At 37.0% G+C, this 17,102-nt stretch overlaps 1 protein-coding gene across 2 annotated transcripts; it reads right to left on the reverse strand.

Moving 5' to 3' along the window:
- Window positions 1-4,408: 4,408 nt before the first annotated feature.
- On the reverse strand, window positions 4,409-16,898 carry hinfp (histone H4 transcription factor). Of its 2 annotated transcripts, none has more exons than XM_053485887.1 (10): window positions 16,833-16,898; window positions 15,814-16,009; window positions 14,433-14,662; window positions 12,590-12,689; window positions 9,637-9,789; window positions 9,284-9,361; window positions 8,695-8,815; window positions 6,290-6,428; window positions 5,999-6,123; window positions 4,409-5,903 (listed from the first exon to the last, which is right to left on the reverse strand). In XM_053485887.1, the coding sequence occupies exons 2-10, from the start codon at window positions 15,980-15,982 to the stop codon at window positions 5,534-5,536; spliced, it is 1,485 nt and encodes a 494-aa protein (XP_053341862.1). In that variant the 5' UTR covers window positions 15,983-16,009; window positions 16,833-16,898; the 3' UTR covers window positions 4,409-5,533. The 2 variants fall into 2 exon arrangements, with proteins under 2 accessions (XP_053341862.1, XP_053341861.1); XM_053485886.1 differs by lacking the exon at window positions 16,833-16,898 and adding an exon at window positions 16,511-16,800.
- Window positions 16,899-17,102: the final 204 nt, after the last annotated feature.

Consider the following 17,102-nt stretch of genomic DNA (forward strand, 5'->3'; position numbering starts at 1 on the left):
TTATCATCCTATAAAGTTATTGCACTCGTTGACGTAAACAAACAGGCGCTGTGCCTTTAAAGAGCGCAGGTGCGCATGCGCTGGTGCTGATGCTGCAGTGCTCGGGTTATTTTCGGTGAAACCACCGAGGTTACTAGCGTTCAAACGACGCCCTATATCATCCGTGCACAGAAACCGAAATACTCCAGAATGGAGCAACCCTTTCTTTTCCTCTCCTGATCTTCCCTTCGGCAAGATCCTGGAAGTGAAAAAATGACTCATTTTCCTGAAATCGTGTTAAGGCAATTCCACACCTTTACTAAATTTAATCAGGAGGTGCACACACCGGTGTCGCTCAAAAAGTCTCCCCTTTCCTCAGACTTACAGTTATATGGCAGGTTATGTTAAAAAAGTCTAATCTAGGCTCGCTTGGATGTAATAAAGACTTTAGACACAGCTTTAGAATAATTTAATTCTATATGGATATTGAGCAATACTCAAATTTATGTACTATTACATGTATTTGATATAGTGAATGTCATTTACCAGACAACAATTAACTAATTATTAATTGCTTAAAGAAATTATTTAATTATTATTAGCCACTTAAATTATTACAACATGGTTTAAAATACTACCTTAAAGGTACAGCAAACATTATAGCATTGATTGATCAGTTCTTCTTATTCCATTGCCAGATATTAGAATTCCTGTACCCTTCCATGTTGCTGGGGTGGAAGCTCACCTGTTACACCTACATTTGTATCTTTTACATAAAAACACCAAATCATAGGACATTTATGGACATTAATTTCTCTATGGTTTCAGGATAAAGCGGTATAGACGATGAGTGAGTGAGTGAGTGGTTTTAGATGAAAGATGCATATTAAAAGGTAAAACAGTACATATACAATAATGGTACTATTTTGAGTGCATACCAATTCTAATTCTAAAGTCCTAGTTAATTCATGAAACTCTGTGTTATTACATTCAGGTTGTAAAAGGGTAAAGTACTCTAGAAAGAACATATAGAAATATGGAAAGAAAGACATAAAAGATAAACAATCACAGCAGCCCATTTCAACCTTTCATTTCATCTTTACAGAGACCATCCTAGTGGCCATATAGTGTCTCAAATAATTCTCAGTCAGTGTTTGGTTCGGGCTCCATTTATAAAAAAAGAAAAAAAGGATATGTTTGAGGCTTAAATAACACCACAGAGCTATGAAATGCATTAATGATGGCATTAACCTAAGCTGGATACAGGCTTAGAGATTGTACAGAAGTAATAATGCTTCTCAACTACCACTGTTCAATAAAAGACAGAGGGAACAAACAAAAAAAATGCATTGTTGCAAAATATACCCAACACTATGATGGTTCCTGGTAAGTCCAGAGGTGGAAAATATTATGGTTACAGAGTTGCTGTCTAACTTAAAAGTACTGCATCAGTTTTTGCTTTTCAGGAATTATACATGGATGCTCAACTCCGCATCTGGAAATCTACCATCTGCCAGCACTAATTTACCGCATCTGATTAGACTAATTAGAGAAGTAAATGCTGCTTTTGAGGCAAATTAAATAGCGAAAAAAACAGTAAATGCTTTTTCTTTACTTAAATTAACTCTTAACTATATTTTTATTATTATTATTTTTTTCCAGAATAGCTGGGGATGATAAACTTTGGCCAGATGTTAGCCAGATTTGTTGCAAGTGTAAATTACAGATTTTCCAAAATATCTTTTAGGCTGTATAAATGAATATACCTATATATTAAACAAGAAAACATTTAACATTTTGTCTGCTAATAGTTGTATCCCGATATCATATACATTTGGAAATTTAGCCATAAACATCCTTGTTCAGCAACCAGTAAGATAAAAAAAGCTGCTTTTTATGTTACTAATAAACTGAAATGCTCTTCACCCATGAAGACTCTACAAAGTTGTTAAACTTAAAAATATAGTTAAACTTTTAGTGTTTAAATGAAATAAATAAATGAATGTTACTTCACATAAACTTCGGTTTATGTGGAGCATCTGTGAAACAAGTCCTGATGTAAGTTGTTGCTATAGAAACAATAACTTACAATAAGAATACAGATTTCATTAGTGCTTAGGTATAATATACTAACGTCCAGCAAATCTCCACATATTTCCCTTTTTGAGCTCCTTGTCTTAGAATAATAATAATAATAATAATAATAATAATAATCATGTTTCAGACCAATGTACTGTATTTTTGTCAACTCCTGCAGTCTTGGTGTACATTAACATACTGTACTTTAAAAACCTCATACATCTGCACTGACATCATTAAAATGTTAATTAATGCTCAAGTAATACTCAGTCATAAATTAGATGCTTCTTAATTTAAATAATGGACCTCATCCTAACATAAAATCTTCCTACCACTTCCTTGGTCTTCATCCATTGCTGTCATGTTTGTCGATGTTATTTTTTTCACTTCCACAACTGAATCAAGTTGACATCCCAAACCACGACCCCAGAAAAAACAATAGAAAGAATACTCCAGGTTTCTTGATCAAAAAAGCATCAATGAGTGATAAAAGAAATCTTTCACCTGTACACCAATAGAAATATCCCTCTTGATCCAAATTTACTCCCTCTCATTCTTTTCACCACTCTCTGCCGTCCAAATAGCTAATCCGTCATTTCTGTCAATCTGTGGTATTGATCAAGAAGGAGCTTAAGATGCTGTGAATGAGTGGTTTCTACCCACTGTATAAAACCTGCCAAAGAACTAGAGCATGAATAAGAGCTAATTAGGCTACGCTAAGCTCTATAAGTGCACTTATCTTTATCAAACAGAAAAAGGCTACTCGAATTGTTGAATTGCACCGTATATAATAACTGCAATTACCTAAATAACAAATAATCAGATATGAGCTTACTACATGATAAGTAATCACGTTTGACCCCTAAGTATTAGCCAAGGGTTAGTGTGTGTCTTTCATAATTAACAGGACAGATAGAATTATATGGGTTTCATGTGGGTACGAAGACATTCCAAAGCCTATGCTATTATTTCTTTACTTCCTGATGACAGGGATCTGTACTGGTATCTCATTTTCTCCATCAGCTTCTAACCTAAAAGACAACATACTGTATAGACGAGGAGATAGAGACACTGTGCTGGCGTAATTGATTGCATGGGGTGGTCCATATTGATTTTAATTCTAAAGTTTCCTCTTTAACAGAACCTAAGCCAGACACCTCCATTATTTTTCTCAGAAGATACCCTTATAAAAGGTTATAAAATGTTAGAAAATCCCTAATCACACCCCTAATGTAAACTATTGCAGATTAAAATGTAAAACTCTTAAGCACCTGTTAATTGTTAATTAGATTTTGGCATAACTTTTCCATCTTATGTATTAGTGTGTAGGTGGAGAAGGGCATTTAGATGTCCAATCATTTTCACTTTCGTTGTAAGAAGTGCTTTAATGCATTTCAGATTATGCATTAGCATAATCATGTTTTCACTAAACAATAACAACTGCTGTTGGTCTGACTAAAAGCATTTTTGAAATGTAAATAAAATATGAAGTATTAGTAAAGCAGCCGGAAAACACTCTTGATTCACTTAGCATTGTGATGTATTACAATTTGCTGTATGGTTACTGCAAGCAAATCAAGGTGTGTTACCCTAAGCTCACTACTGGATAAAATGCTAGAGAAATGACCCATTGGGAATGTCTTGTGTGAAAATCAGAACAGTGGATATTCAGGTTTTAGGTTTGAGCAATTAGACTAGTCTAAGGCCATTGCAATATAAACAACCCAAAAGGGAAGTTTTTTTTCTTTCTTTCACACTAAATTAAAGGTCATATGCAAGTTCTAACAGCATGTCCATTAAAAAAAAAAAAAAAAAAAAAAAAAAAAAGGTTTTCCAAAATCATGTTAGAACCCATAACTAAAAGCCAATTATCCAACATTGTTTTTTTTGTTTTTTTTTACTATAAAACCTTTTTTTTTTTTTTTTTACTATTACTATTTTAACTATAAAATATCAAACTTTTAAAATAAACAAAAACAAAACTCTGGCTACTATGAGGGGTTTAGGGGTGTTCAAGTCAAACTGGGTCTTGTGAATAAAGGTAAAATTTACAGAAGGCTTCGGGCATAGTTTACACGGAATGTCAGAAAACAAAGAAAGAGTTTTTTACTAGACCCAATAAAAACAGTTTCTACTTGCTTCACCACAGAGTTTAGAACTAAAATATTCAGAAAGCCAAATATAAAGAAAAGGCCACTGCAGTACATTTCAGCGTAAACAGAGTTGATCTTGATGAACCAGTCGGACAGTTTACATGCTCATCTCTGGTTAATATGTGCAGAAATATCAAATGTCAGATCAATATACGCATAAATAGATTTTGAAAGATTTTAAAATTCTTAACTTGAAGTAGATGAAAAACATGATTTTTATTTAGCTGCCATGCCATTTACAGTAACAATTTTTATACATTTATTTTAAAAAAGAAAAAAGTGATCCATAATAGCAGGCCTTCACCAAAACTTCACCATTTGTTCTTTATTCTCACTATGAAGCGATTGCTGAATCACATCAGGATCATTAAAGAGTTTATCTACAAAAATAAAATAATGTTAAACCAAATTATGAGTGATTCCTTGCAATATGTATAATTTTTTCAATCCACAAAATGCATTTATACTGTACATACGTACACACATTCCCCCCCCCCCCATTTCAAAACAAACAAATGAATGACCACAATGCAGATAAACAGAAACGTTTTCATTATTTACATTGCCATGTGAGCATTCCCATTATTAATTTTGTGTGCTAAATTTGGTTATGCTTCTTGTCACACTACCAGCAACTTCTAAGTAGAGCATACAGGCGGAGCATCAAGGGCAGCTTGCTTGGTCAGATTCATCCTGTCTCTTCGAATCAATGCAAACAGTATGCATCCCAGACACTGTATGATTACCTTGATGCTCTTGATGTCGATTATTAATCTTGCCCTACCATATTGCACTGTTATTAAGGTTGATCAGTAGTATCGTTTCAATGAATGCAGCAGTTTGTAACTTTAAGTGTGTGCAGCTGCCTTTGAGGTGAACTACAATTGGTTTTTTTTTCACCTGATTGACATGCGTTTACATTTAAACAAAACCCTGAAACAAGAAACATCCATTACATGGCAATGTAATGAATATTAGAAACTCTAAGGTGCTTTTAACATATGATAACAAAAGGGCTAGAAACTGTTTAAAAATTTAACCAAATCAACCAACCAGTCAAAAGCAACTATACTGGAACACTTTAAAGTGTGCTGAACGTGATCTGGAAGAGAATCGTTCCTCAAAGCTGAGCTGGAATTAAATTTTAAAAATGTAAGCTGGTTTAGCGATAAATCTGTCACTCATTTACACACTTGCACTACACACTGCTTAAGACAACCAATCTCTTTCTTCTATAGTGCATAAGAGGTAAGCAATGTATCTGATGCTCTTGACCAAGTCATTTTTAATTAACTTAACTTCCTTTAATCTGGGGCCCAGAATTAGACCACCTCCATGCCTAGTTTCTGAGCGGTGTCCTGTAATTGTCGCATCACAGACTCCTCCCTATTCGACTCCAGCTCTGAGGAAGATGCACCACTTGTGAGGTCCAGCAGCATGTTCTCTTGATCTTCTGGCATTCTGCAATCTCTTTCTCCATCCGCTCTCGTGCCAAGTCTGGTGTTCTCGTCTGCAGTTACAGAAAGCTCAGTTTCCCTCGACTCTTCCCCAGACTGGAGGCGTTGTGTTGGAGGAATGGGTTCACCGCCGTCCCCTTCGCCTTGTCGCTCCCGCATCAGCTGCTCAGTCAACTCCACACTCTCGTAGCGTATCAGCTGCAGCCGCATGAAACCGTCCTCATGCTCCTTATATCTATAATGACACAGAAATAACAGATAAATTCCTCCTGTGGCAAATTTGAAATGTCGAAATTAGAAATAGTTTGAAGAGAAATGCAGTGTTTATACCTGAATCTGGGATGCCCCGACGGCCATTTGAACTGGTGTTTCTTGCGTAGATGGGCAGTGAGGTTATTGCCTCTGGTGAAACACTGTTCACACACATGGCACTTATACCGTGGAGTGTAATCTCCCTAAAAAATGCAACCACCACAGATTTACTGCATACAAACAAACCAATAATATCTGTATTAGATTATCTGATAATTCAAGCAGCGTTTAATTTAGTAACTCTATCAAATGAATAACTTTAAGGTAGTACAACCGGTGTATGCTCAAGTTATTATCTGACTGGCTCACCTCATGTACACGTTTGTAGTGGTTTTTGATGGAGTGCAGGGAGCGGGTAGAGTAGTCACAATCAGCAAAGTCACAGTGATAGGCCGGTTCACTGCTGTGCGTTTCCAGATGCTTTCGCAAGTCTATTAAATTCTTACAGCTGAAGAAACACGCATGAAGCACACATAAGAATGCATACAGCTGAAGGTAAAATTACACCAAATAGCCAAAAGTCCCCTACTAATTATTGGGGTCAGATGTTTCATCCTGAAAACAAGAACATCCCATGGAATCCATAGACAAATCTCCGGCAGTAGTGCAGCTCACGCTGAAAAGCTCAATGACTTTAAATGAAAGTTTATGGATTTTTTAGCCCTGCTAGGCCTGTCACAGTCAATTGTAAATGCTATTATTGTGCTGTTATCTGCATCTAGGGGGCAACAACAGCTCAGTCACAAAGTGGTAGACCACACAAACTCAGACCAGGGCCACTGAGCACTGAGGCTTGTAGTGCATAAAAAAATTATAAAAGGATCACCTGTCTGTATCTGTTGCATCACTCATAATAGAGTTCCAAACTGCCTCTGGAAGCAACATCAGAACAAGAACTCTGTTAGGAGCTTCAAGAAATGAGTTTCCATGGCTGAGCAGATGAATGCTTGGCTCGAGGGGTGTAAAGCACACCGCCACTGGACTCGTGCACTGAAAACATGTTCACTGGGGTCTGAATCATGCTTCACTATCTGGCAGACTGATAGATGAATTTTGCTCTGGCTGATGCCTGGAGAATGCTAATGACAACAGTGGAGGAAGGACAATGGGGTTGTTTTTCAGGATCAGGGTAAGGCGGTTTAGTTCCAGTGTAGATGGATGTTAATGCTACAGCATACAAAGACACTTTAGACATTAGCTGTCTAAAATGTTTAAAACAATTCTAATATGAAAAAAATGTTATGCTTTATTGTGTAAAGATTTGATTTAAGCAACCCTGAGCACAACCCAATAAACACAGGAACAGACGGCCTTATACAGAGTGACTTTCGTTTATCTTTTTTCAAGATACAAGCGGCAGCTGAGGGTTATGGGTTTTGCTCAAGAGCCCAAAAGTGGCAGGTTGGACCATGCTCGGGTTTGGAAGGAGTTCCAGCCAGGCTTCTATTACAAATCCTACTTTAAATAAATGGGTACAAATTCCCTACAACAAGAGGAATAGGGGTCAGGTCGGGCAACTTCAGAGCTGTGCGAATTAACTTATTATGCAACTGAATAAATCTTTTTCTGAGCAATTCCAATAAGTCAATTAATTGGGCGGATTTCGATTCAGAAGCGAATCAAACTTGTTTATTTAAAACTTAACATTTAAAAGTGACAAACTCTTTAAAATATACCACAACTTTTGCAGAAAACAGAAACTGCTATTGGTGCTATGCAAATGACTTTTATTAAACTTGCAGTCTGAGACAAAATACATTGAAACCTAGTGGAAAAAAATGTGACTGTTTGACAACAATCAGATGCTTAGACCAAAACAACTCTAACATTAAAGTTATAGGCGGTAAGTTAGACTCTAACATTAAACTTACACAAGTTTCAGAAAGATTTAAAATCCGTTCCAATTTAGTACAAAAGTAATGTTACTGTTTGACGCGCATGGAAAATGCGTGAACATGCAAAAGATGCAACAAGTGAATGGCCCCAAAGATGACAAAATGCACAGCAGCCAAGTGTGAAAAATTGTACGGTCTGTCTTCAATTAGCTGCCTAAAAAACCTGGCACAAAAAAGGCGTGGGTCGTCATATGGAGACACTGACGTTTTCTTTGCATACTTAAATCCTGGAATCGTAATGTACATCGACAGAAGACGCAGAAGTCTTGCGTTTCAATTAATGGAAACTATATCATGAAACTAACAACAGGGAAAATATTACGTTTAGCGTTAATCTCAAAGTCAGGATCACAGTAACAACCTCTACAAGTAAACTAACAATTTGTTGAAAAGTATAACACGTTTTTATTTCACAATTTATTATACTGCATTAGTGCATTGCTAATTTGAGGTGTGGGCTGGGTCCGGACTGACTTGCCATGTGGTCAGGCAATAAACATTACTTTTGGACTGCATCACTGTCAATGCCACAAATAGTTTGTTAGACTACTAAGGATGCTCAGAGGACACAATAACTGAGAGTGTTAGTCACTCTCAGTTATTGTGTCCTCTGAGCATCCTTAGTAGTCTAACAAACTACTATTTGGACTACAGTCTTATGAACATCAAATCTATTACAGTATTAGAAACATAGCCTTGCCAAAGCATACAATCAAACTATCAAGCATTCATTTATTTTACCAACAGAGCCATAACTAACAGTTACTGGAAGCATGCTGTCCCTTTTTAAAAGAGAGATCACAAATCATTTTATTTTACCTGTACTCGCAGTAGTCACAGCTGTACGGTTTCTCGTTGCTGTGGCGAAATTTGATGTGGTTCCTCAGGGAAGATGGTGAAGGGCATGTCATGTCACACAGTGGACACTTATAATGGTTTACTGTTCAGAGACACAACACCACCCATTATCAGAAAACTAAACCTGACATACCATAAACAATTTAAAAAATATCTATATATGAAGTGTGAACACAGTCTTCCAGAAATCTGCACCTTTCACAGAATGAGCAAAGTGTTGTAAGAGTATTAAATAAACATTACACACAGTAATTACATTTTTACACTTGGTTATTTCAACAAAATAAACTCACTATTTTATATATTTTATACTATATTATCACTACGTTTCTGATTGGTTTGCCTGTTCCAAATAATTAACGGCCCTAAAATTAATTTTAAAAAATGCAATGTTGAACAGAATAATTAAACGACACTCCTGTTGTTTCCCCATTTCATTTTTCCAAACCATTACCAAGGGTGCCAATAATTTTGGACCTGACCCTATGAAGATATTTTTTATTGTTATTTCAATCACTTATTCTATGCAAAGCAAAGACAGAGAACATACCGTGATTCCTCATGTGGTCTCTCAGCAGCCTCTCAGTAGCAAAGCGCTTTGAGCAATGAGAGCACTGAAACCTTTGTCCTACACAGACCAGGTGTCAAAAGGGTCAGGAACAAAAAAAAAAAAAAAGCATTAAAATACATTAATATTTCTAGCATCTACGCTTGCACCTTAACAAGAGACTTAAAATTAAAGACACAAAGTAATACATAAACAAATATATAATATATTCTTGGCCCACCTATCATAACTAAGCTGGTTGAATAATAAAAATAATAATAATAATAATAATAATAATAAAATGTTACTGTACTTGGTGCTACCTTGCACAAATTCCAACCCCTTTCATCACTTACCCTCTATGGAGGTCTGTCGTCGGATGTGGTCGAAGAATTTGGTGTTGTTTGCAAACATTCCACCGCAGGTTGGACAGGCCACCAGCTTTTCCTGAGTGTGACTCCGCATATGCTCTCGTAATTTAAACCGCCCCTTAAATGAGGCCTCACAATCTTAAACAACAACAACCAGACAAACATCTGTCAAGTCACAGTAAATGGTTAAAAATTACACTATGACCACTGACTGGTGAAGTAAGTATCATTGATTATCTCAATGCAGTGGCACCTGGAAGAGTAGGTGGTGTATATAAGGCTACAAGTGAATATGTTTTCCTTAAAGGCAAACGTAAGCATTTGAGGGACTAATTTTGATGGTTAGATAACTGTGTCAAAGCAACTCCAAAACTGCCGCTCTTGTGGCATGTTCCAAATCTGCAGCGGTCAGGACTCACCAAAAGTGGTCCAAGAAAGGAAAACCGGTGAACCAGGGACAGACTCATGGGAAGCAAAGGCTCATTGATGCACATGGGGTGTGAAGGCTGGGCCTTGTAGTCTGATCCAACAGAAGAACTAATGTAGCTCAAACTGCTTAAAAAAAGAGTTGATGCTGGTTCTGATAGAAAGGTGTCAGAAGACAGTGTATCACAGATTATTGTCTATAGGGATGCGTAGCTACAGACCAGTCAGAGAATCCATGCTGGTCTGCATCTACCGCCAAAAGCTCTTACAGTGGGTACACAATCATTTTAACTGAACCATAGAGGCTCCACCCCACAACATATGGAATTTAAGAAATATGCAGCATAACCTTTGTGCCAGATACAAGTGCACAGCTTGCAGAGTCCATGCCTTGATGAGACAGAGCTGTTGGTAATGGTGCAAGGATAATCTCTCTCTCTCCCTCTCTCTCTCTCTCTCATATATAACAAAACACATATATACACAGTATCTATATATAACTAATCATAATGAGGGAGAAAGGTCATTTAAGTGATTCTGAACTTGGCATTTCCAAAACCGCCAGTCTACCAGGATTTGGAATGGTCTGGGCCGTATTTTTGGCGAACTTTGTGCCAATTGAAAATAGTTTAAATGTCACAGTATTGCCGCTAAGCATGTCCATCCCTTTATGACCACGGAATAACGAGCCATTTCACAGAGCTAAAATCATCTCACGCTGGTTTTTGAACTGGACAATTATCTTGCTGTCCTTAAACGGCCTCTACAGTCATCAGATATCAATCTAATACAGCAGTTTTAGGATATAGATACATCCTACACAGTTCAGTATGTACCTCGGTTTTGAAGTTATGGTTCAGTAGATTTTCAGTACAGTAAGGGAGAAAAGAAAGATGAAATTTCTTTTCACTTATGTTACACATTTAACAGTAAATATATTAACTTGTACAAACATAGAAACAATGGTAAACACATAAGGAACACATTAATGCCAGTATATACCTCCCAATCTTTCTTTAAAAAATATATATAATTAAATAAATCTATGCCTAGGTATCTAGGTGTTATGTTAGTAATTGCACTATCTATAGCAAATAGTAAAACAGGTGTTTTAAATAAGAGCTATTCAAAAGATTTCTACATATTTTTTTTTAAATTATTTGCACTATTTGCTGCTGGTGATGTTACTAATTTTGCACAACTCCATGAAAAAAAGTTTTGTGGAATAAAATGTCACCGCAACAAACATTTATTTATAAATGTACAATTTATACAATTTACACAATTTACAGTATAGTTTAGTTAGCTGTCTAGCATATTGCAAACAAAACATAAAAAATCTGTGGTTTCTATTTCTAATTTGTCTGTTAAAGAAGCTGCAGCTGAAAATTATGCAATTCTAACCAGCAAATTAGCACTCGGTATGGAACGTTGAATTATATTTTAATTAAACTTTTCAAACACTAGACATAAGACATTTCAAACGTGTACAAATTCAATATCTCTGGTTGTGATATGCTGCCTGTTCCTTTAATTTTAAGTAATTGTATAGCACAAATAGGCATACCTTAATGTACCTTAACCACAAATAAATACATAAAATACATCCAGAATAAATGCAGCAAATACACAGAACAGAAACAGTTCAAACTACTGAGCTAATGTGCAATTTTTCCTATGGATGCCAGATGGGCTGGGATGGGAATTTCAGATCCTGCTGATCTTCTGGAAGTTTCACACACATCAGTCTCACAGAGTTTGCACAGAATGTTGTGGGGGTATTCAGTGTGGCAAAAAGTATCCAGTGAGTGGAAGTTCTGCAGGCAAAACTCCTTGTTGATGAGAGCAGCCAGAAATGAGCTATTCGAGCCTTTGTGGTGGAAGACCACCTGTTAACTTAAATAGCTCTCTTCACAACCACGTTGAGCAGAAAAGCATCTCATAAAGCCAAACTTTTTAAAACATTGAGAAAGATGAGCTACAACAGCAGAAAACCACATGAGGTTTTACGTCTGTCAGCCCAGAACTGGATTTAAAAGCTTCGGTAGGCACTGTCTCCCCCTAGTTAAAAACAAGCAAACAAAAAAACCTTTGCTTTCTCTTTATCCAATCTTTAGCTTTCCAGATTCAGTGAGTCCACCATAGTGTCACCTCTAACCTTTGTTCTTGGTGGACAGCAGTAGAGCCTAAATTAATTCTCATCAGATGTCTCTAATCAAAAAAGTGTTTCTGTCCACACGGGAAGTTTTTGTTTACAGACCGTTCTATGTAAAGTCAACAGACTGCTGTGCATTAAAATCCCAGGGGATTAGCATATCCAAAACACTCCAACCAGCCCATCTGGCACCAACAAGCATGAAAAGTTTGAGTCACTGACTTCCAATTTAATTGACATATCAGATCTACAGTCTCTATGCAGAACTTTTACAACTTGGATGGATATTTAATAAGTACACCACATTTGACATGACAACATTTAAACAGTTTTGCATTGAATATTATTATTATTTACCTTTCCAGCCACAGAACAATACATTCTCTTCATTGACCTCTAGACAATGTGCATGCATTTCCACGTGCCTGTAAAACCACTCTGGGTTATCCATGTTCGTCTGTGAACAACAAAACAACGTCAAATCAACCAGTAGAACAATGGTGTTTTCCACAATCTATGCAAGAACCTCTTACAGCACTCTTATATATACATAGACTCAGACCCACAGACTTTAAAAACACTGCGTCAAGACAACAATCATCACTATTTCCAAACTGATCTTCATTATTGCTTAAAACTATACAAGTACAAACTAAATAAGTATAATAATGATAAGAATTACGAGCGATACCATTTTTGTCTTAGCCTCTCACATCTATCTAAAAGAATATATATAAATATATATATTTTGAAAAAAAAGATTTGTGCAGCCTGTACTTTTAGTATGCTAATGAGGCCCAACCTCCCTTCCGTGGCACTTAGATCACATGACACGAGACCGAATTATACAGTAATTTTCTTCAAAACAACCATCATGGGACGGGCACAAGCATTTCACAAAACTTGCAAAAGAAAAATCTTCCTCCTTTTAAGTTTCCCATCTTGTTTGATTTGACACCTTGTCATGTGACTGTTGCATTTTCATATTCATTAATATTCATTATCGTCAGCCCAAAAATGAGTTTCTGTCTTGTACACAGGATCAGCCTTGACGTGTTCAATTATGTGAACGTTTATACAACACACTGTATTTGATATAATGACTTTATTTACATTTTTCTTGGTTTGAGAGTTTAAGAGCTGGTTTAAGAGCTGTCTAACACAGTAACAAAACTTGTAAGGACTGTGCTAAACATTCAACTTCATGGAGAAATGCGAAAAAACTTCATAAAGATGCATGCTAAAATCTTAGCTATGTTTAACATTAAAAGTAATAGCATTTCCACATGCACTGTATGATAAGAACTTACAGGATTGGGACTAAACAGCTGTGTCCATAAGAAAACCACTTGTTAGGAAAAAAAAATAAGGTTCTGACTTTGGAAGAATGGGAAAATGTCTTGTGGTCACTCCAGATGGGTAAATCAGGGTAAGAAGTGAAAGGAATAAAGCGATGCCCCCATCATGCATAGTGGCCACTGTACAAGCCTCTGGACTGGAGGCAGTGTTATGATCTGGGGTTTCTTCATTTGGGTCAGGTCTAGGCTCAGCAACGTTTTTAGCAATGAAATGAAGTTAGCTGAAGACCTGAATGTACTGAATGACCAGAATAACACATAAATTGACTTTTTTTCTTCCCTGATGGCACAGGACATATTCCAGGATTCAAAGTGTGAAAGTGTAGTTCTTACAGCATAACAGACATTTTCACACAAGGATTAGCCCCATTGTGCACCCAAAGCTAAAGGTAGTCAATAAAATCTTACAGTGTGTGAAAATAAAGCTGTACCTAAGAGTCATTTGCCAATGTTCGGGGCAAATACCAGCATACACATGTAAAAGCTAAAGTATAAATAAGCAAAAAAATACTGTAATGCAACACTTCAGCTTTTGAAAGGTTAATAATACTTCATTAGAACATGTTTTGGTAAAGCTTACACTTATGTCTGTCACAACATTGTAGAAGTGTATATACTGTAGTTGTCATTTTGACTTAATTTTTACATTTATTGACACAAATTTCTATACCTTCATGAAGTAAATTTCAATACAAATACAATTTTCTTCTGGGGTTACTAAAATAGTCAATCTATTTATCCAAACTGCTGTTGTTTTTTTAAATAGCGTTCACTTTGTGTTAAAAAAAAAACTTGCTTGTAGTAATAAAACATATGCTACAGCTATAACAGAGCTCTCTGACCTCACAATGCTCCCACTGGCAGAGGAAGCTTTCCTGGACTTCAGGCACGATGTTGCGATTCTGAAGACCCACTGAACAGTCACCCATTTTAGGATCAGCCTTGAGCATAGCTGATCCCCACTGCTTCAGTTTGGTGTGGTAGCAGTGAAAGAGCATGTGCCTGAGCAACTCTGCATCACATGCCACTGAGCAAAACCCACAGTCCTGCCACAGACAGCTGTGCACCTCCTCTGGAAAAGTGAAAAGAGAAAAAAAAAATGGAACAATACTCTACTATATTTGATGTAACTTGAGAGGTTTCTTCATTAGATATTTTGGACAAATGATAGTAGAGGGAAAAATAAATTGTGGAAAGAATCGACTGTGATGGGTAGCGTGTAAGTTGATGCTTTTTCGATGGAATGAGTAAGCAGGTTTGCTACGGTAATAATGTGCCAGACTCTACATCTGCACCAAGCAGTTTCAATATTTTAAAAACGTGGTAGAGCTGTGCTGCTGTCTTAACAGATCTCTCCTGTAGTTGAAGTAATGGTGCTCACATTGCCAACTTACATTAAGGCACAGCATTAAATGAAAGAATTATGACTTCATTTCCCAAATGTGTGTTATAGTGCAGACTGGATTCCGTTACTCAATCAAAAACTCTCTGTATTGCTGACTGTGGCCACAATTACAATCTTATGTTCAACAAAAAGACATGAAATTCATTTGTTCTTGTTATACAATGTTGTTCACATGCTTTTTTTAAGCATAACTTTATACATATAGTGAAGGAGTTCAAATATCTCGGGGGGGGGTATTTTTCGAAGTTTAGGGGAAACTGGAGTGTGAGATTGGTTAGAGAATCTGACCAGCAGGTTAGATTCACTTTACCACATCTTTATGATGAGGGGGGAAAAAAAAAAAAAAAAGTGTTGAACCTAAAGACAAATCTCTTGCGTCTTACTTTGTACCTTCACATTTGGGCATGAGCTTTGTGTCATGAAAGGACAAGATTGCATATACTAGTGGCCAAAATGGGTTTTCTCAGGAGAGTAGCTATCGTCTCTCTTAGGGACAGGTTGAGAAGCTCAGTCATTACTGCTGCTTCATGGCATGGAAAGGAGCCAGCTGTCTGGCCTGTATGGATGGCGTTTGGCACACACAGTGCATCTGGTAAGGACGCCAGCAGTTCATCTCCCTAGGGACGTGTTCTTGGCATGTCCAGATAGGAGGAGGACACACATTATATCTTTACACTAGCCTGGGAAAATCTCTGGATTCCAATCTGAGTTGGTTGAGGTGGGTAAGAAAAGGGAAGTTCAGGAGTTCTCTGCTGCCCCGCAATCCGACTTCAGATAAGTGATGATAGATGGATAATGAATGGATATACAGTATATACCTGGTATATCTGGGTCATCACTCTCCACAGCGAGATCTTGGTAATGCCTTTCCACGTGCTGACAGAACTCCTCCATCCCACCAAATGTCTCCTGGCACGAGCCCCACTCACAAGCCAGCTCAAGCACAAACTCCTCTCTACGGGGGGCACGCTTGCCTGGTGGAGCCATCACTGGATGTTAACCTTCCCCAAATCTCTGGAACACACAAAATTCTCCAACGTCAACTATGACCTTGCGCTATCGAGATCACTACAATTTACAACCCTTCATGTATTTTTCTTTTTCTAAAATATCACAAGTATAAGCACAAGTTGTTCAAACGTGTATACGTGAATATTTGAAGTATTTTGTCCAAAAATGTAAAATGAGACATGGTCCAAAAAATAAAATAAAAAAGTAACATAGTTTTGGTATTTAATATTTTGTGATCAAAGGACAATCTACATTTAGAGTATATGAAGAAGCATGAATGTATGTGCAGGAAAAAAAAAAAGTGGACGACATTAGAACACCGGTTCCATTCACATTTACGGTAACACAGTAGCTGATTGAAGGTTAATTAATAATAATAATAATAATAATAATAAAAGAACATTAAATAAAATAAACATTTAAACAGTACTCTGCTGAAAAACACAAAATATAACATGATATATTTTTATTATTGTGGCCAGACGTTTCTACTACATAACATACCTCTAATGTGAATGAGATTAGAGATTAGCCACTGAACAAATAACCATGAAAGACTCCAGTATACTCCAGGTGTGAATAGAGCCGAATAGTTTCTGAACACCATACAAGTTACCCCATTTTCTGTTGCTTTAACACAACACAGGCTTTAAATAAAGCCAAGATGAGCTAGCAGGCTAGTTAGCACAAACACGTTAAAGTGGCTCTGCCGGTATAAAGGGGGTTTTGTGTTACGCATTCAGTATAAATGGAGCAAGACACTTCCCGCTGTGGAGTTTTGTGGTTAGTCATATTAACATCGTCCAGTTGCACTAATACACCTCACCTGATGCCAACACTCAGGACATTTCCTCACTTCCTCACAACCTACAACACAGACCCGCCCCTTAACACCCGAACCAATCGGATCAGCCGGTTCAGTCCATGTAAAATATGCTTCCCCTGGAAGCACGACTAGTTTATAAACGTTCCGTTTCTAATAAGAGGCCGTCCATCCATCTAGGAACCTCGGTGACCCTTATACAGTGTGGGCCATAAGTTTCCATGGAAACCATGTAAGGTCCATATAAGAAACAATTTATTCATATAATATGCT

This window comes from Clarias gariepinus, chromosome 24 (genome assembly GCF_024256425.1).
Source record: "Clarias gariepinus isolate MV-2021 ecotype Netherlands chromosome 24, CGAR_prim_01v2, whole genome shotgun sequence".
NCBI lineage: Eukaryota > Metazoa > Chordata > Actinopteri > Siluriformes > Clariidae > Clarias > Clarias gariepinus.

Bases quoted from the DNA above. Each gene is read 5' to 3' on its own strand.
- hinfp (XM_053485887.1), bottom strand. From the start codon at position 15,982: ATGGCTCCACCAGGCAAGCGTGCCCCCCGTAGAGAGGAGTTTGTGCTT. The intron at 9,790-12,589 runs GTAAATAATAAT...TTGTTGTTTAAG, and splicing joins ATTGTTCTGTGGCTGGAAAG to ATTGTGAGGCCTCATTTAAG. The intron at 9,362-9,636 runs GTAAGTGATGAA...TGGTCTGTGTAG, and splicing joins ACGACAGACCTCCATAGAGG to GACAAAGGTTTCAGTGCTCT.